At 36.8% G+C, this 20,088-nt stretch overlaps 1 protein-coding gene across 2 annotated transcripts in view; it reads left to right on the top strand.

Moving 5' to 3' along the window:
• Positions 1-442: 442 nt before the first annotated feature.
• The window catches only part of DDX50 (DEAD (Asp-Glu-Ala-Asp) box polypeptide 50), a 53,365-nt gene continuing 33,719 nt past the window's right edge, over positions 443-20,088 (top strand). For both annotated transcript variants that reach the window (XM_006889003.1, XM_006889004.1), the window contains exons 1-8: positions 443-632; positions 4,500-4,796; positions 6,491-6,566; positions 7,627-7,805; positions 9,773-9,890; positions 9,999-10,184; positions 11,241-11,386; positions 14,309-14,458. In XM_006889003.1, coding sequence (XP_006889065.1) covers positions 546-632; positions 4,500-4,796; positions 6,491-6,566; positions 7,627-7,805; positions 9,773-9,890; positions 9,999-10,184; positions 11,241-11,386; positions 14,309-14,458 — 1,239 coding nt within the window. In that variant the 5' untranslated portion in view covers positions 443-545. The remainder of the gene's footprint in view (positions 633-4,499; positions 4,797-6,490; positions 6,567-7,626; positions 7,806-9,772; positions 9,891-9,998; positions 10,185-11,240; positions 11,387-14,308; positions 14,459-20,088) is intronic.

The raw sequence follows: 20,088 nt of genomic DNA, 5'->3' as shown, positions 1-20,088 counted from the left end.
GTTAGACGTTAACGCCTCTCCCCGCAGTGGGCGGGGCCGCGGCTAGCAGCTTCCGGTGGCGAATGGCTCGACTGCGCGTGGCGTTTCCCACTGACCCGGCCGGGCCCGACCGTCGGGTCAGGCTGCTGCGCGCGCAGACCCCTCTCTAGCACTGTTGAGGGGCTTCCCGTGGGTAGCAGTGCATGCTGGGACGCTCCAAGGCGTCTCCTCTGGGTAAAAACGAGATTGTACAGGGTTGGGGGGAGGTGGGAGAGAAACCCAATAATTTTATGCTAATCTATGCCAGCGTACTTTATGGCGATTGGCCAGTGTTTCACTCTGGAAGCCAATCACTTCAGAACAAGGGCGTGCCGGTTGAGATCCCTTACACTAATTGGATGGGAGCTTCGGGCGCCCCGCCCCGCACGGTGCGGTGCGTGTCCCGGAAGTGACGCTCGGCGCTGGCCGGCGGCCGCCCAGCCCCCGCTTCCTTTCACGCTGTCGCTGCCTTGTAGGTGCTTGTGGCCACTGTGCCCAAAAGGAGGAGGCGGCGGGGGTGGCGAGTGATGCCTGGCAAACTCCTCTGGGGGGACATTATGGAGCTGGAAGCACCCTTGGAGGAGTCGGAGAGCCAGAGGAAGGAGAGGCAAAAGGTGAGCTGAGGCTGCTTGGGCCGCGCCTCCTTTTGGCTTGCGCCGGCTTGGGCGGGGAGAGAGCGGTCCCTGATGGCCTGTCAGAACCGGGCCGGAGCATCCGAGAGCCAGCCCTCGTACCGCCCTCGACCCACTGAAGTCGATCCGTGACCAGTTCCACCTTCACACCCCCGACCTGGAGCAGGGCGGCCTTGGGCATTGGCCAGGCCTCCCTCGATCCCTCCGCCTTTCCCGTTGGCGCCGGAATCTCTCCTGCGAGGTGGGCAAGTGTCTGGCTCCCGTCGTAGCGGAATCTACTTTTTCCTCCTCTCCTTCCTAAAGCAGCGAGCCCTGTCATTTGGTCCTCGAGGGCCATCTTAGAAGATGATTAAGAAAAATAATTGTCTTGAATATGTCTTGCTTCTCTGTCACCATGTCCAGTTGTGAGTATCTAAGCAATCTTAGGTTTACAAATCTCTGTAACTAATCTTAGAGGATTAAGGGAAAGAACCAGCGCTGCCAGGAATTGACACTGATGGAGACACTGTGAGGTGTATTGTTAGTAGCCTTATTGTCAATACGTTCATTTACTCCATAATTATTAAGTCTAATTTGTATCAGATTCTTTGCCCAACACCACTACGGAGTTGGCTCTAAATAAGAATCATTCCTGCCCACAAGGGCCTCTGGAGGAGTTGTAAGGACAGAAGGGAAACCCGACAACAATTGGGGATCCCAAGGTGCTGGAAAAGGCTCAGGAAGAATTTTAATGGAGATATTTAACCTGGAGAAAAAAACAGGCCAGAGGGTAAGATCGTGGCCTTCAGATATTTGAGTGCTGCGGATTAGCAAAAGAATGAGATTTATCCTCCTGGGGGGGGGGGGGCTACTCCTCCTTATTTGTCTCCAGGGTAATGTCTGCTCCATTCCAACCAGTCGTTTTTCCAAGGCTCCTCCTGAAACACTTGTCTCCCTTTTACATCCTAACCATCTGTCAAGGTCTAGTCTAGTTCAAGGTTTTTCTGCCACTTCCATGTATAGTAATTGAAGTCTCACGTGAAGTGCTGTTTCCTTGACTGTCTTTATCAGTTGGCATTTATGGTGTGCTGTCTTGTATAGTTGTTTTTTTCCCTGTGCATTCCCAAATCTTTTTTTTTTTAAGGACTTGACTAAATCTTTGTTCATCTTTACGTTTCAGTATTTTCTTGTAAGTTCATTACTGTATTCTTGAAATGTGGCTTTCACAGCGTGTTTCTCCAGAAGCACTTGTCAATTGGACCCTTAACTATGAAAGAGAATTTAAAAATTTCGAAATAGATCGGAGTACCAACTAATAGAAAAATAGAGCTTTAGGATAGTAGCCTGGCTTTGAGAAGATTGCTTTGGTTTTGGGTATATGGCGATGTAGAGCTAGTTGGTGGATTCTCACAATGAATGCCGCTGAGGAAGGAGGCCTTGTTATGTTTGTTGAAGCCATGTAAATGGTATGAAAGAGATGTGAAATGGTATGAGAGGGGGAAAAAAGACGCTGGAAGAGAATGAGGAGGGAGTACTATGTAGAGTGTCAGAAATTAGGGAATAGAGGATGTCAAGACACTCTGGGTCCAGTGTGAAACACTGTGTTCTGTCACCATGGCTGTTGCTGGGCTTGGACCTAAAGGTCTGACTGCCTTGCTTCATCATTTCCCCAAAGTGTAGGGCCCAGGAGCAATATAAACCCCAAGGTTGACACTATAAATAACTTTGTTTTTCTAGAGAACATATTGATTGGAAAAAATGTAGAACTAGTTAAAAATGAACTTAGGTTCTCGGAAAGCTCTACTGTTTACAAAACATATATGTTGCTAAATTTGCATAGCAACTCCTATTTTATGGATGAGAAAAACTGCCCAGAAATACTGTGTAAAAAATGTCTTAAGTCATAGTGAAAATTCTTGTGAAAGCACTAAAGAGCAATTATGTCAATCTAGAGACTAAGGTGCGTCTGATCCAGGCCATGCTGTTTGCAATTGCTTGTTAAGCATCAGAGAACTGAACAGTGACTAAGGATGACAGAAGAAGAATTGTGGTGCTAGAGACGAGTCTTGAACATACCATGGATAGCCAGGAGAATAAATAGATCTGTACTGGACAGGGTGAAACTAAGTTTCTCCTTGGAGGCAAGGATTTTGAAGCTCCGTCTCACATACTTTGAGCACCTGCTCAGGAGGGACCGGTCCTTGGAGAAGGACATCTTGCTTGGAAGGGTGGAGGAACAGCGCAGGAGAGGAAGACCTCAGATGAGATGGATTGAAATGGTAAATGGGGCAATGGGATTAGGTGTGTTGGAGTCAGTGAGACTGATCCAGGATAGGACAGGGTTCAGAGCTGTTGTATGTAGGGTCACTATGAGTTATGGATGATTCGATAACATATAACAACAACAAATTATGCTTATTAGTTGCCATTGAGGTAGTTGATTCTGATTCATAGTGACCCATATGTCAGGGAATAGAACTAACTGCTCGTTTGTCGTTATTATGGCTGCTCAGACTGACCTTTAAGAAGCAGACCACTAAGTCTGTTTTCTGGGTGCCTCTGAATGATTCAAAGTGTCAACCTATGGATAGTGGTGAGTTGTATAACTGTGCTACCCAGAAACTCCCACTAATCATTACTTTGTAGGTTTTTTTTGTTTGTTTTTTGTGTGTATAATAGGAAAGATAGATTTATGTAGGGATCTTTTTTTCATTCAATATCTGATCAAGTGATTCTGGAGAGGTGCACATAAATTTCCAGATCATTTTTTGTGGTCTACAAATATTAAAACGCTGAAGCACACCAATAATTTTGACGTTTTTAAAACCAAAGATGCAGGTTGTCTTTTTAAAAATTCTGTTAACTGCATTTTTGTTGTTAATAGTTGCCAGGATTACTAATATACTTGTCTTGACTGGGGCATGTGACTGATGGAACTTTTGATGAATTACATAGTTTGTTTTGATTGATTTTCTTTAACTTTTCATTATTGAAGTTCAGGAGGAGCCTTGTGTAAAGACCAAATGGGCCTTTCAAGTCAGAGAAGGCTGGGTTGGATTTCTAGCACTTCTACCTGCAGGAAATCCCACTTGGGTAATTGGCAGATGACTTAACCTCTGAGAAATTCTCAATGCCTCATCTGTAAGATAGCAAAGGTAGTACAGGTTCACTATCCCTTATCCAAAATCTTTGGGGCTAGATGTGTTTTGAATTCAGAATATTGAGGATTTTGAAAATGGTAATACTTCCAAAAGGGTTTGGGGCTGCAACCTGTAATAAAATACTTTATATTAAATATTCCTACTATGGAAAATAAATAGACTATAAATAGCCTCACATTAATTCAGATAAAATTTCACCAAATGCGTTCCATCAGGGAAGGTTTTGTCTCCAAGTAAAGTTAAAAAAACTTTGTGTTTTCAGAGCTTTTCGGATATCGGATTTTCGGATAAGGGATTATAGGCCTGTACTTCCCTTGTAGGGTTGTTACAAAGATTTAAACAAGATAAGCTGAAACACATTACACAGTGCTGGGTAGGTACTAAGTAAATTTTTTCTTTCTTGCATATGTTAAGTTTTTTGTTTGTTTTACCTTTAAAATAGAGAGTTCAGATTCTTTTTCTGAGATGATACAACTTTAATTTCTTCTTAATCACATGTATTAGAAGGGGATCAGAGGCTGGAAATGGGATGGACAGATAGGTGAGGTTTGCTGTTTGGCCTTCAGGTACTGGTCTGGATTTCTGCCAGGTAGGATTTTAAGCTTTCTGGTAGATTGGGTTTATTGGTTGGAGGGCATTCTCTGAGGTCTTAATATAAGGCCTGTGACCCTCTTTTTTTACAGCCTTTTTGTTTGTTTATTTCTCACAGAATGATAGAAAGAAATCAAGGCACCATAATGACTCTGATGAGAAATCTGAAACAAGAGAAAATGGTATTACAGATGACCTGGATGCTCCCAAGGCCAAAAAGTCTAAAATGAAAGAGAAGCTAAATGGAGACACCGAAGAAGGATTTAATAAACATCCAGATGAATTCTCTAAATCTCATAAGTCAAAAAGAAAAGAGCAGTCTAATGGTGATATTGATGAATATGAAAGAAAATCAAAGCGAATGACATCCTTAGATAGTTCCACACATAAATCAAGTGATAACAAACTAGAGGAGGTATGGATGAATTTTTAAAAATTTTTATTTGACAAGATTCCTGAAATACAGTCAGGTTTCATTTTTGAGGCGAATTAGAATTGATTCTGTAATAATGTCTGCTTAGTGTGTAATAATTAGACCAGGGTGTCTGTAGAGCTGAAATCTGAGTTTGTCTTGTTTATTTCATTGTACTGCCTTTGTTTCAGACTGGATTGTGGTAGTCTAAACAATTGTATTAAAGGAAGAAGTCCAAACTGCACTGACAGCGTTAACAAACAATAAGCCAGTAGTGAGCTTGAATTTGTCAGAGATGAATCTAAATAAGGCCCTACATATCTATACTGCCAGTAGTATAATAGACAGGTTGCTTCATAATCTGTTGGGCTTTTACTTTATACAGTGTTCTATATTATAGTAGATTTAACTGTTGATTCTTTTTGTTTAGATTTTATTAGAGTTTAGGAATTCTAGGAATTTATCCTGAGACCACGATATCATGAGGTATATAGGAATAATACCCTTTATTTGCAGTGATTTTTTTTTTAAATTATAGCAGAAAATTCAAAACATTCTCAGTTTCTAATTAGACAATTGATTTAATTAAATATATATTACCCATATGAGAATGGCAGAAGGATAATGTATTTTGTTAAATAAAAAAAGATTTTAAAGCTATATACAGAATCCCCTTTTATTTTTAAAAAGTTATATGTGCATAGAGTAAGAATTGGATGAGTGTCTGTGTTTCGCATACAGTTCTGTTGTGTGCTGTCAGGTTTGGTACTGACTGACCTTTAGCTTACCTTACTATGGTTTTAGGAGGCAGTAAATGGCATGGAAGCAGAATGCTCATCTTCAGAGCGAATGCTCATCTTCAGAGCTGCTGGTGGATCGTAACTGTGTGCCTTTAGGATTGCAGTGCAGGTTCTTACCACTAAGCCACCAGAGCTCTGTGTTTTTATATTACTAAATATAGTTTTAGATTTATTAATTAATAGTTTTATAAATTTCTACAGTGGAAATGTACTGCCATTGTGATAAACATTTTAATCTTCAGAAGTTAATCACTTTGGAGTTTTTAAAAATATATTAGTTTTTATTTCATGTCTTTTTAACTTGTTCCCAGTTTTTTGTTCTGGGACTAAAATAAGTACTTTTCCCAGTACTGAGTAATAAATTTTACTAGGTGCTATATTGTTTTTGTTCGATAAACACATTGACTGGTATACTGAGTTTTATTAAGTATTGCATAGTAACATCATGCTAACATATATATAAAAACATTTCAAACTTCCAGGACCATTCCTGCATCAGTAAGATCTGGAAAAAAACCCCCACAAAACCAAACCTGAAAAAGCTGTAGGACATTATTCTTTTAGACCGGGTTCATAGCTTTATGCTACTAATTCTTGTTGTTGAAGTTTTCTGTGACTGATTTAGATTATAAAATAGGTTTTTCAAATAATAAATTGAGAGATATTTTCCTTTTCAAATGGAGGTAGATTTCTTCTAAATATAATTTGATGTGAATGAAACAATTAAAAAATATGGAAACATTTAAGTTTGCACTTTAAAGTGATACTTTTGAAATTTATAGATTAGACTATATATTATTTCCAAGTATTAAAATTGAACAAAAGAATAAGAATATAAGATAATTTAAATACATGGTCAAATAAGGACTGTATTATTTATAAATTTCATTTTGACAGACTGTGACACGTGAACAGAAAGAGGGAGCATTCTCCAATTTCCCTATATCTGAAGAGACTATAAAACTTCTGAAAGGTACTCTGAATTTTTTTTCCTATAGTTATATTTTATTAATTTTCATAAACATTTACAGAGATTTTGGGTTTCCATTCATTCATTGTTGCACTAAGGTACTCTGAATTTAAATAGCAAATAAAAAATATGGATCTAGATTTTATAAACTTTTGTGTCTTTCCTAATAAAACAGAGACCATCAAAAGCATAGAGAATTAGCTTTTCTTGAATTAGTTATTTCTACATCATCTTTGTCAGTATCCTGACACATTTTTAACCTTAGAGAACTACATGTGTATTTGTCAGTTTAGACCAAATGTTTTATGTTGCTTTTTGGGGGTAGGAAAAAATGTTGCTAAATGGTATATCTTTAGGTAAAGAGTGAGGATTCACGTTTGTTATTTTCAAACATAGAAGATGATGCTCATCTAGATGATAACATAATTATGATAAAAACAAAGGGGGGAAATATGGGAAGCCAATATTAAATATTTGTAATAAACTGAATGCTATTTAAAAAACACACCAAACCATAGAGGATGGGGGGGGGAGTTCCTCCCCTTAATGCTAGCCTTAGGGAAATTTTTTTTAAATTTATACTAGTTTATTTACAAAATTCTAATGCATTGTTTTTCAGACCAGATTCTTCCAATTTCCTTACCACCCCCCCATCAAATTGTACACCCCCCAAAAAAAAATTAAAAAAAAAATTGTACAACCCCATGATTAATTCCCCCCGCCCTGTACATCCTCATCCCTTTGCTTCTACCCTTCCCCTCCCTTAGATTTTCATTCTACAGTAATGGTTTTATACAATATTTGTCCTTGTGGGACTGAATTCACGCAGCATAATGTGCTCCATTCCCTCCCAAATTAGGTAATAATTTACAAAATCACTGCTCCTGCATGCTGCATAGTATTCCATTGTAATTAGATTGTGGTTGGACATTTGGACTGTTTCCATGTTCTTGCGATGGTGAATATGGCTGCTGTGAACATTGATGTACAAGTCTCTGTGCCTCAGTTCTCATTTTCTCAAGATATATTTAAGGAAATATTTTAATGAAATCTCATTTTACAGGTCGAGGGGTAACATACCTCTTTCCCATTCAAGTTAAGACCTTTGGTCCTGTATATGAAGGAAAAGATTTAATTGCACAAGCACGGACAGGAACAGGAAAGACATTCTCTTTTGCCATCCCTTTGATTGAAAGACTTCAAAGAAATCAAGAGACAATTAAAAAAAGCCGCTCACCAAAGGTAACCATTATAGGGAATAAAGGCCTCAAACTTACTTATACAGAAAGAGTGTATTAGCCTTAAATGCAGGTACCTCTAGGATAGAAAAGTTGACCCTTTGGCATAAGGTAAAGCAAAGATTTGTTCATTTTAACATAAAGAAATCTTAAGCCAAACTAACTTGAAGTAATTATTGGATATATGTGATCTGTAGATATTTTTGATAAATTTTGTATCTTTTGAAGCCAGCATATTTTATTTTAGAAATGTGGACAGCTAGTATTTTTAGTGTCATTTTCTTCTTTGTTCTCAGTCATAGCTTTTGTTTTCAAACAAATAATTCACTATAAAATGTATTCATCTATTTGATAATTTAGCAAGTATTCACTGTTAATTACTTCATTGGTTGACTTTTAAGAATAGTGTTATAGAAATTATATTGCTAGTTTCTATATTATTGGGATGTTGCATATCTGTATTAATTTGTTACTATAAATGAACATAAGTGTCCTAGGTGAAATTTAGTCTTAACATTTGACCTTTAAAAAAAACCTGAAAAGAAAGAAAAAAAAAGAACTTGTATTAATTTTCAAGATGGGGCAAATAGTCTTCACTTAATTAGGAAAAGAAAATAGCAGCAGCATGATTTGACTGTTTGGAGTAAAATTCATTTGTATTTTGGGAAATTTCCAAATGGTATTACAGTGAGACCTTTGAGAACTAGAACTAAGCAATAATGCCTTTCTCCCCCAATGGGTATTTAACATTTTCTTCTTTTTATATGATGCAGTCTTAAAATATTTTTCACTCATTTTAATGGAAAATATTTGTTTTACTTTTCCAATATGTGTCTGGATTGCACAGGTTCCAGCTGTAAAACATAAAGGCAAATTAACATGTGAGTGTAGTCAAATCATAGTAGTCTTGGATGAGCTATTTCAGGTTAAGTTGGCCATCTTGATTTACAGAACAGATCTTTTTTTTGAGAGTTCTATTCCTGGGGTGAAATTAGAAAGGTTACAAGTAATACAGAACCCAGTTTCATCATCTTAAAAGCTTTTTTTTTCTTTTTTTTTTAATATTGAAAATGTTTTGATTATTTTTTGTTGTTGCACATTTTCCTTCTTCCCACTTCCAAGCCCTTTTGGCAGTGTACCCCTTTTTCCAGATTGTTGTCATGCACATGTTACCTTAAAAGCTTTTCTTTTAAGATGTTACTGGGGATTTCTGCTTGATTCGAGACAGGAACTATTTCACTAAGACTTAGGTTCTTCATTTATCAAATGGAGAGAATGCCAACTCTCAGGACTTTTTTAAAAAAGAGTAAATAAGATAATTCATATAAAACACTTAATGGCTGGCACAGGTAAACATTCATTCATTTAACAAATACTTTTTGGATTTCTTTTACATGCCAAATACTTTAAGTACAGGAACTATAATAATCAAGACTGATGTAAATCTCTGCCCTTGTGGATTTAATACATTTAATTGGATAAGATAGATGACAGATAAATATAAGTGTTTCACATGATAGAAATGCTAAGGAAAAAAAAAGAGGGTGACATGGAAAGGTTGGGAAACTTCACTGAGAAAGTGACTTTTAGAAAGAACTGAAGAAAGTGAGAGAAGATGAAATGAATAGAAGCTTTTGTACTTGTTGGGAGTGCCTTGCTGGTGCAGTTAATGGGCTTGGCTGCTAACCAGAAGATTGGGGCTCTGAATTTACCCAGAAGTGCTTTGGAAGAAAGGCCTGGTGGTTTACTTTTCAAAAAATAAGCCATGCGCACTCTCTGGCGCACAGTTCTGCTGTGATGCACATGGGACCCCCAGGATTACTCTGGCAGCTGGTTAGTGTGCTGGTTAGTTGTGTTCTGTCTTTAAATACAACCCAGATGCTTAGTTTTATATAGACATTAAAGAGTGTCGTCTTAGCTTGAATTCAGAAGTTTTTGGAAAAATATTTTCTTCCTTAATCCCTTTCTTAGGTGCTTGTTTTGGCTCCAACAAGGGAACTGGCAAACCAGGTGGCTAAAGACTTCAAAGATATAACTAGGAAACTTAGTGTGGCATGTTTTTATGGTGGAACATCATATCAAAGTCAAAGTGAGTATATATGTTTGTAGCTCACAAATATTCTTTGTTATTTAGATAGAAAGATATAATATTGGAGTATATGTGCATTTTCTTACTGATGTTTCTCTGCTCTCACAGTTAATCATATTCGAAATGGTATTGACATCTTGGTTGGGACTCCTGGTCGTATCAAAGACCATCTGCAGAGTGGCCGATTGGATCTTTCTAAACTGCGTCATGTTGTACTGGATGAAGTGGATCAGATGTTAGATTTGGGTTTTGCTGAACAAGTTGAAGATATTATCCATGAATCCTACAAAGCTGGTATATTTTATTCAAAATAAGCACATTAGCAGTTATTCTCTAATGTTCGTATGTATTTTACTTTGTAATTTTTTTACCTTGTCTCGTCCTGTTAGAACAAAACTAAAATAATTTGCTGTTTGCTGTGTGAAGATGTCATGCAGTGGTTAAAGCACTTTGTTGCTAACCATAGGATAGCACTTTGAGGCTGTCTGTGGAGAAAGCTGAGGCTTCTGCTTTCACACACATTTAGCCTTGGACACCTGGTGGGTCAGTTCTACTCTGTCCTACGTGGTTGCTGTGAGGTGGAATAGACACTGGCAATGTTATTCTCACCCCCCCACCCCCCCCGTTACTAATTGGGGAGCTCTAGTGGCTTAGCATTAAGGCTTTGCATTGTCAGACCCCAAGACTTGTGGCTGGATGTAAAAGCTGTTCCGCAGTGTCTTCCCATGCGGTTTACCTGCTGAAATTATGAACACCTGCTGGGGGAGGAGGGGCTCAGCTATGAGTCGGTGCCTACTCAGTGGTTCACAGAAACACAACAGCAACACCAGTTAGTCGTTAGTTAGATTTATGGATGCATTTTTACTGACTTCTTTGCTCATTATTCCTTCTTAAATTCTCACCTTGCTGGATTCCGTTTTCCTGTTGTTGTTAGGTGCCATCAAGTTGACTATGACTCATATCATCCCTGTGAACAACAAATCTTAACCTTGAATTATCCTCCACCATCATCACGATCTTTGCTATGCTTGAGCCCTTTGTTATAGCCCCTGTGTCAGTCCATGTTACTGGGCATCTTCCCCCCTTTCTGACTCTCCATCTTCCCAGTGTGATGTCCTTTTCCTAGGACAACCCCCTCCTGACAGTATGCCCAAAAAGTATGTGACATAAAGTTTTTTTGCCTCTATTTATACAATTCTCTAATTCTGAAAGTTGAAAATTTTAATAATAGTAATGAAGTCTGTGTGTTCTCAAGTCTTTGGGTTTTTTGTTATTTAAAATTTGGAGGGAGTTTTAAGAATTGACTACATCATGGGATAATACAGTGTTTGAATTCTTTGTTTATTTAAGATTCTGAAGACAATCCTCAGACTTTACTTTTTTCTGCAACTTGCCCACAATGGGTATACAAAGTTGCAAAAAAATACATGAAATCCAGATATGAACAGGTTGACCTTGTTGGAAAAATGACCCAAAAGGCTGCAACTACTGTGGAAGTAAGTAGTGTTTCAGCATGATAGATTTTACCTTCTAGTTGATAGTTATTTTTAAAGCTTGTTGAAGCTAAACAAGTTTTGGATGCCTATTTAGGTATGATCTTTCTCTTTTTGCCCTTAGTCAATAAAATAGTTGTGCAGGAGGTTACAAAGGAGATTATAATAGGAAAGAAGAGTGAAATAAGTGAATTAATCAAGGCCTGACAGATGCCAATGTAGCCATAGAGGCCTAACTTACATAGAATGTCAGAAAGGAAGCAACTTGTACAGCTTAGGAAAGGATATAGTCTTGGCATAATTTGTTAACAATCAGAATTTTTTAAAAATGGTCAGATCCTTATCTGATATTGTATACCAAAAACTTTCAGAGAGATTTGAAAAGTTAAATACTAAAATAATTGAAAGCCAGTGCACATTATATTAATTTTATTTCAGGAAGGGGAAAGCCTTTCTAAACAGAGAAGAACGAACTTTATAGGAAAAGATAATTTTGAATTTATTAATATGTTAACCATTCTGTTTAAAAACTTAAAAGTTTTAATGAGCAATAGTATAATCAACAGAATATAGTGCATTTATGAAAAAGTAGAAAGAATTATGTGTATGGAATTATATATCTTGTTAAAAATACACAGATAATGCCAAGTGGATGATTTTCCTATTCAAATGGAGAATATAGAGAAATAGCTTTTTTAAAACAAAGTCTTGAATACTCTCCATTGTATGGATTTATTATTGTTTATCCTTTCTTTTTTGATGGCATTAAGTGTTAATGTAAATTTGCAAAAATGGTGAGAAGGATAAAAATAAAATCGATGGTAATGACTACTGTATTAGTGAAGGATGGCGAAAGGAAGCTTTGAATGTTTTAAATTGGTTAAACTTTTTATAATAAGAATGCAAAATGCAACTATATAGAAATAGAAGATAAGGAATCTGATGTGTTTACCACTAGCTTCTACTATTTATCTTTTTTATAGTTTCTTCATTCTCGATTTGAAGCAACCTAACCATCATTTCATTGTTTTGTAAATGCATATATTTCTAAAAGAATAAGAACTTTTAAACAACCACAAAGTCATTGACAGTAGAAAAAGATTGTTAAGTCCTTAATATTATCAGATACCTTATTTACACATTACCCTGGGTCTCTCTTTTTTTTTTTTGTTACTTGATGTCAAGTTGACTCTGAGTACATTGATCAAAACCTTTCCCTGTCTGGTAACATCCTCACATCCTGTGATGTTTGTTACAGCCACTGTGCCAGTTCATCTTATTGAGGGTCTTCCATTCTTCTGCTGATTTTCCACTTTCCCAAGCATGATACCTTTTCCCAGGATTATACCCTCTCAGCAACAAAGTGTGTGAGAAGTGTCACATCTTTGCTTCTAAGGAGCATTCTGGCTGCCTTTAGATCTAAATTAGATAGATGCAGATAAGACAGAGCCAAAATAGGCCTAAATAAGATTGCCACTAGCTGATGGATATCTTAATCCTTCTTATTTATAGGCTTTTCCCCCACGATCCCTGCCTTGTAATTTTGTTGAGAAAGCTCTTGATGGTTTGGTTTAGGAACTTCTAGTCTCAGTTTTCCTGTTTTGCATCCCTATGGTGTTGGTTTCCTCCAGAGAAGGATGCTATACAGTATGCTCCATATAGATTTACAGCCTCATCCCTGAGGGGCAGCTCTACTCTGTCCTCTAAGGCTGCTGTGAGTTTCTAGGGACTCTACAGCAGATGATGGAGTTTTGATTTGGTGTTAGCATGTTCTTCTGTCTCATTTTTCCTGTGAGTTAGTAGATGGAGAAGCTTATATTTTTTGTGAGTCATCTTGGAGGTGGTTGGGGTGGGACAGATGAAGTAGTACAGGTGTCATAGGTCGCACAGATGGGCCTTAATTTTCTTTTGTGTTTTTCTCAGTTTTTCAAGTATATGTTATAAAATGTTGAGTTTTAAGTTTCTAATTTTTTTATCATGAAAACTTGAAATAGTACAATTAAAAGAATTTTAGAGAAAACTTCTGTACCCACCATCAATGCTGCCATCATTGTTTACTGTATTTGCTTTTTCTTTTTCTCTTTTTTAAAGCATATTTCAAAATAAATTGCAGAATTTAGTAAATTTTCCCAGTGTTTTATTAGCATGTTTATCATAATCTAGAGCTTAGTATTCACTACTTTAAATATCTTTACTTTAAAGAATTAAGTTACAGTTAATTGAAGTACACAGTTCAGTGACATTTTCGGCATTACAATGACTCACATTTTGCTTTCAAAACCTTAGCTTTAATGGTAACCTTATACTCACTGAGCAGTTACTTTCCCCACTGCCTGCTTTTGATATCTATAGATTAATTTATTGTGGATACTTTGTTAAATGGAATTACATAGTATATTTTATATCTGATTTCTTTCATTTAGCATAATGTTTTTGAGGTTCACTTGTATATAAATACACATTTTAAAAAATAAGTTTCAAAAATAAAGTAAAATATTAAGTATACCTTTACTAAGTTTTGACAGATTCACACATTGTGTAACAAATACTTGTTATGAATGTGTTCCTATTATTTCAGAAAATATCATTATGCCCCTTTCCTATCCGTTTTTCATCCAGAGATAGCCATTGCTTTGATTTCTTTTACCCAAAATTCATTAGTGTTGTATGTTCTAGAACTTCATACAGTGGAATCATACTCTGTGTACTCTGTTGTTGAAAGTATCTGGAGTTGGTTCCATTTAAATGCTGAATATGGTCTGTTGTATGATTATACTATGGTTTGTATACTTTGATCCTTTTATATATTGATAGGCATTTTTGTAGGGTGTAGTCTCCAGGAAAACCAGTCCTTGACTAGATAGGAAAGAATATATACGGAAAAAAATTTTTAAATCAATTTAATAGATATTTCTTTTCTCAAAGCATTTGGCCATCCAGTGCCATTGGTCTCAGAGGCCAGCAGTTATTGGAGATGTTCTTCAAGTCTATAGTGGATCTGAAGGGAGAGCTATTATTTTCTGTGAAACCAAGAAGAATGTAACTGAAATGGCTATGAATCCGCACATAAAACAGGTAATTTCCCCCGAAGTTTTTCTAATAGCGATTATAAGGATGACTCACTGAACAAAAGTCATACTTTCTCTTGTGAACCAAATAGTCATTCCCAGAACTAGTTTTGTTTAGACCTGTAACTTAGTCATTATAGCCAGTCTCATGATCCGTTAAGTCATGGTAGAATGCTATCAGTTTACATCAGACACTTTTCCAGTATTTTGAAAATAAGCGTTTTTTTTTTAAATAGAAAATTTAAAATGAGGTTATATGGGTATGAGCTGGTAATATTTGAAAATCTCTTTTAGAGAGAGAGAGAGACAAATGTTTTCAGTGAATTGATCAGAATACTTATGTCTATTTCCTAGAATTTTTTATTAAATAGATTTTACAGAATCTTTTTCATTAAATCTGTGTCTTTTTTATAATAGAAAATTCCAAATATATAAAAAAATATAACCCTACAACTTTAGTACTTACCTTAGTCACCTATATGCGCACACACTTCTGCATCCTGAGCTACTTACATCAAAACCTTTGATATAGTAATTCATCTATAAAATCATATTTCAAAATGAATCATTTAGAAAAATACACAGTAGTATTAGCACATCTAAAAATTTGACAATGCAAATTTACCAGTGTCTCCATGACAAAAAAGAAATAGGATTAGACCTTGGGGGGGTGGGGAACTTAATCATAAGATCATACAATTTGATGGATAGAGGCAGGAGTGAGTAAAGGAAAGGGGAGAGATCTGGTGTGAAAAACAATGTATATGAACTTTGTAAGTAAACCGTTATTTTAAAAAAAGTTTTGGGGGAAAAAATGGTTTAGACCTTTTATACCTCCTAATGGAAAGAGAGTGCTTGTAATTTTGCCAAAAATAAAGCGTGAGATTCAAGAGGAATCTATATATTGAAAGTCTCAGTGAAATTACACAATTTAAAAAATTTCATTAGACTCCAGATTTTAAAAACAACAACCATAAAATAAATCAAGGAACATTTTAGGGAGCTCTGGTGGCCTAGAGGCAAGAAGCTGCGCTGCAGTCCGTCCCTAAGGTGCGCAGCTCAAATCTACCAGATGCTCTGCTGGAGAAGGAGGGGCAGTCTCCTCCTGTAGCAGTTGGATCTGATTCAACGGTACACACACACAAAATAATAAAATTTAAAAAATAAATAAAAACAATTTGAAATTTAAAAACACACCCCAGACAGCAAATCAAGGAACATTTTAAATAGTATCAGCAGTTTGAACGGTATTTAATGTTTGAAAGTATTACCCATTGCCATTGAGTCAGAAGCAACTCATAGTTGACCCTCCAGAGGATTTCCCATCGATTTTTTTTTTAAAAATAATGTTTCTTGCTTGAAGAAGATTATCTCTAGTAGATTCCTAAAGAAGTACTGTTGAAAGCACTATTCTCTGTTGATGATAGCTTTTTTTGTGGGCTCCCATATGTTCTCAATATGGGAGAATGTTTATGGCTTGGTGTAAAATTCTTAGTTCACACTTTACTCTGTTAGTGTCAAAGATATTTAATGGATTGTTTTAGAATAAAGCATTGCTGTAACGAATTTACCAGGTTGATTTTTGTGTTCCTTTAAAGGATTTTTCTGGCTACTCAAAGACTATCTTTTGTTTTATCTTCTATTTGTAGCACATTTATTGATGTTTAATTTGCATTTGGTAAAAATTCAGCTTTTTATCTATGAGCTGACAAGTATAATCATGCAACTACCATCACTGCCATAGAGTTGTTTGTGACTCATAGTGACCCTATGTACAAAAGCTCTGAACCCTGTTCTATGTTGAGCCAACTTCATTGTCTCTGACACAACTACCCTATTACCCCAGTCACTGTATGTCAGATGGAGCTTCAAACTCCTTGCCTCCCAAGGAGCAGCCTGGTTTCACCCTCTCCAGGATGAACCTTTTTTTTTCCTAGCAGTCAGTGGTATATTCATTAACTCTTCTCCAGCACCATACCTCAAAGGAATAAATTCTTCTGTCATACTTAGTCATTGTCCAGCTTTCTGATGCATAACAAGTAATTATGAAGACCATGGCCTGCATTGGGTGTACCTTGGTCTCTAGACTGACATTGTTGCTCATCAGTACTCTGGAGAGGTCCCTGACAACAAATTTTCCCAAGGCAATTTGTCTTTGATTTCCTGGCTGCTGTACCAGTAGATTGTGGAGCCAAGCAAGCTGAAGCTGTTAACAACCTCAGTTCTCTTCATTGTCTATCATGATGGTTCCAATTGGCCTAGTGGTGAGAATCTTTGTCTTCTGATGGTGAGCTTTAATCCACACTGGAGGCTGCAGTCCTTGACCTTCTACAGTAAATACCTCAGGTCCTCCTCAGTTTCAGCAAGCAAAGTTGTGTCCTCTGCATAATGCAGGTTGTTGATGAGTCTTCCTCTGATCCTGATGGTGCAGTCTGAATGGTTAGAGAGAATGGATAAAGCCCTGACGCATGCTTTTCCTAATAATAACCATGTAGTATCCCCTTGTTATGTTCAGATAAAAGCTTCTTGGTCAAGGTTTAGGTTTCTTTTTTTTTTTTTTAATGTTATTATTTTTGTGTGTGTGTACCTTCGGATTGGATCTGACTGGTACAGGAGGAGATTGCCCATCCTTCTCCAGCAGAGCATCTGGTGGATTCAAACCAGATACCTCTGAGATTGCAGTGAAGGTTTTTGCCACTAGGCCTCCCAAAGTATAGGTTTCTTACAAACATCATTAAATGTTCTGGGATTCTCATTCTTCTCCATATTAGCTATAATTTGTTATGATCCACACAGTTAAATGCTTTTGCATAGTTAGTAAAGCACAAATAGATATTCTTCTGGTATTCTCTGCTTTCATCCATAATCCATTTGATGTCTCTAGGTATTACATGGCACTGATATTTGTAGTGCCATAGCCTCTTCTATGCCCAGCTTGAACTTCTGCAATTCTCTGTGAATGTTCTGTTCTAGCTATTTTTGGAAGATCTTCAGCACTTATTTGCTTTCATGTGATGTTAATGATATTCATTAATCTCCACATTCTGTTGGATCGTCTTTATTGGGAATGGGAACAAATATAGATCTCCCAGTCAGTTGGCCAGGCAACAGTCTTCCAAATTTTCTGGCATAGACTGATCCGCACATCCAAGGCTACATCTGTTAGTTGAAACATATCAGTTGAGGTCCCATCAATTCTTGGGGTCTTATTTTTGCTAATGCCTTCAGTGCAGTTTGAACTTCCTTCATTACTGTTGAATCTTGATCATGTAGTACTTACTGAAGTCTAAAATATTACCACATATACAAATCTTATCCTTATTCATATTTCAAGAATTGTGAAGGTTTTGTTTTTCATTGAGATTTGAGTGGCACAGGCTTTTCATACACATTTTTTAATTTCAACATGCATACTGGTTTTGCATGCTTCCCATGCCTCCCAGTGATTTTCATTTCCATTAATCCTTCTATACCTCTTAGTGCCTTCCCTTTATTTAGTGATACTACGTTGACTAACCCCTTAATGAGTATTGCCTTTCCTGTCACCCATCATTTTTTTTTATATTTATTATTTCATTAAAAATTTACAGAGACTTTGGATTTCCATGCATTCATTGGTGCACTTTTCTCCCCTCCCAACCCTTTCCCCTAGTACACTACCATCTTGGAAAAGTAAAAGACATTCTTTCATTGTTTTACAAACCCTCCCCCAGGTCCACTCCACCATGTAGCCATTGCTCTATATTCCTGTCATGACAAAGATACCTAATCACATATCCTTTTTAAACAGTTTTCTCCCTCATCTGTTTCAATGCAGTATACATTATTGAACCCATCTTTCTAAGTCTCTCCCCAACCCCAAGGTCAGTCCTGTTTTACAACAGTGGCACTATGTAGTATTTGTCCTTTTGTGACTGAGATACTTCACTCAGCATAATGTCCTCCAGGGTCACCCATTTTGAATAATATTGCATGAGTTCCTTGTTTTTTAATGCAGCATAGTATTCCATTGTGTGAATATACCACAGCTTCTCTATCCATTTGTTTGTTGATGGGCACTTAGGTTGTTTCCAACTCCTTGCTATTGTGAACAAAGCCACGATAAATATGGGTGTGCATATATCTGCTTGGGTGTCAGTCATGGTCTCCTTGGGGTATATTCCCAGTAGTGGAATTGCTGGGTCAAATGGTGTCTCTATTTGTAACTTTGTGAAAAAGCGCCATACCACCTTCCGTGGTGGTTGCACCATTTTACACTCCCACCAACAGTGAATAAGGGTTCTAGTTTCTCTACAGCCTCGCCAGCATTTGTTGCTTGCTGTTCTGTTAAATTTTGCTATTCTGACTGGGGTGATAGGATATCTCATAGTTGTTTTACCTGTCACCCATCTTAATGTGTGCTTCTTCCAATTTTTATTCCCTTTCTATTCCTGGTAACAATTTGATGAGTCTGACTTTGTGTAAATCTTTATTTTACATTTTGGAAATGGTCTTAATGCTCTCTAAATGCATCCATGTTATGCAATGTTTTATGAATTCTTTATTTTTTTTAGGATTGTGTAATACACTGTTGTGTGAATGTACTATACTTTCTTTCTGCATTTGTCCTTTGATGAAGACTTGAGGTTTTCCCCCATCATTTTATTATTAAAAATAATCCTGCTATGTACAGGTGTGTGCATATGTTGTTTCATGTTGCAGCTCTTCTTTCTTGAGGATCTTTACCTAGTTAATGAGATTGCTAGTTCAATGATAGTTCTCTTTCCAGCTTTCCCGAAAACCACCAAACTGCTTTCCTTAGTGATTGTGCCATTTCTGTTCCCACCAGTAGCGTATGAGAGTGTCAGTCTCTCCATACCTTCATGAGGATTTCTTGTCATATAGTTTGTCTTAGATGTTTTCTCTGTGGCTTTTTAATTTTGTTACTCTAGTTGTTCTGTATGTTTTTATGTGACAGTTGAGTGAACAACAGTTGTCACCATATTCTTTTTAATTGTCTACCATTAATTTTTGAAATGGCCACTATAAACAGACTCTAAATAGTGAAAAAGTCTTGGAGCGTGGTTGATACATTTGACCTCTCACACTCAGTTGTTTTGCAGAAGAGAATTGCTGTATCTCAGAAGGAATGAGTTGCCTTGCTGTAAAAGCAAAGGGAAAATCTTCCTCATTAAATAGTAATACCCTTTTTTTTGGTTGGAAGTAAAGGGATTTCCTCCCTCAGTTGGATGTTTGTTGCCCTAGGTAGAAAGTAGTTGTTGCATCTCATAGATGAGGTAATTTTTATGGACTAAACAGAGAACTTTAATGGCTTTTAAATTTAATTTTTTTAAAGCTTTGCTTCTTTTATTTACTTATTTATTATTGTTATTATTATTATTACTATTATTATGTGTGTGTACCATCAACTTTGATCTTACTGGTACAGGAAGAGATTGTCCCTCCTTCTCCAGCAGAGGATCTGGTAGATTTAAACTGTGTACCTCTGGGATTGCAGTGAAGCTTCTTCCCACTAGGCCACCAGAGCTCGCCTAAATTTAATTTTTTTTTTCATGGTAAAGACTGCTTTATTGGTGACAGTTAGTGCAAGTCAATAGTGATCCCCAAAGAAGAGCTCTTTTGATCAGATTACTGGTC

This window comes from Elephantulus edwardii, unplaced genomic scaffold, assembly GCF_000299155.1.
Source record: "Elephantulus edwardii isolate Elephantulus edwardi_28Jun2011 unplaced genomic scaffold, EleEdw1.0 scaffold00074, whole genome shotgun sequence".
Classification (NCBI taxonomy): Eukaryota; Metazoa; Chordata; class Mammalia; order Macroscelidea; family Macroscelididae; genus Elephantulus; species Elephantulus edwardii.
This window is presented reverse-complemented; position numbering and strand designations above follow the sequence as displayed.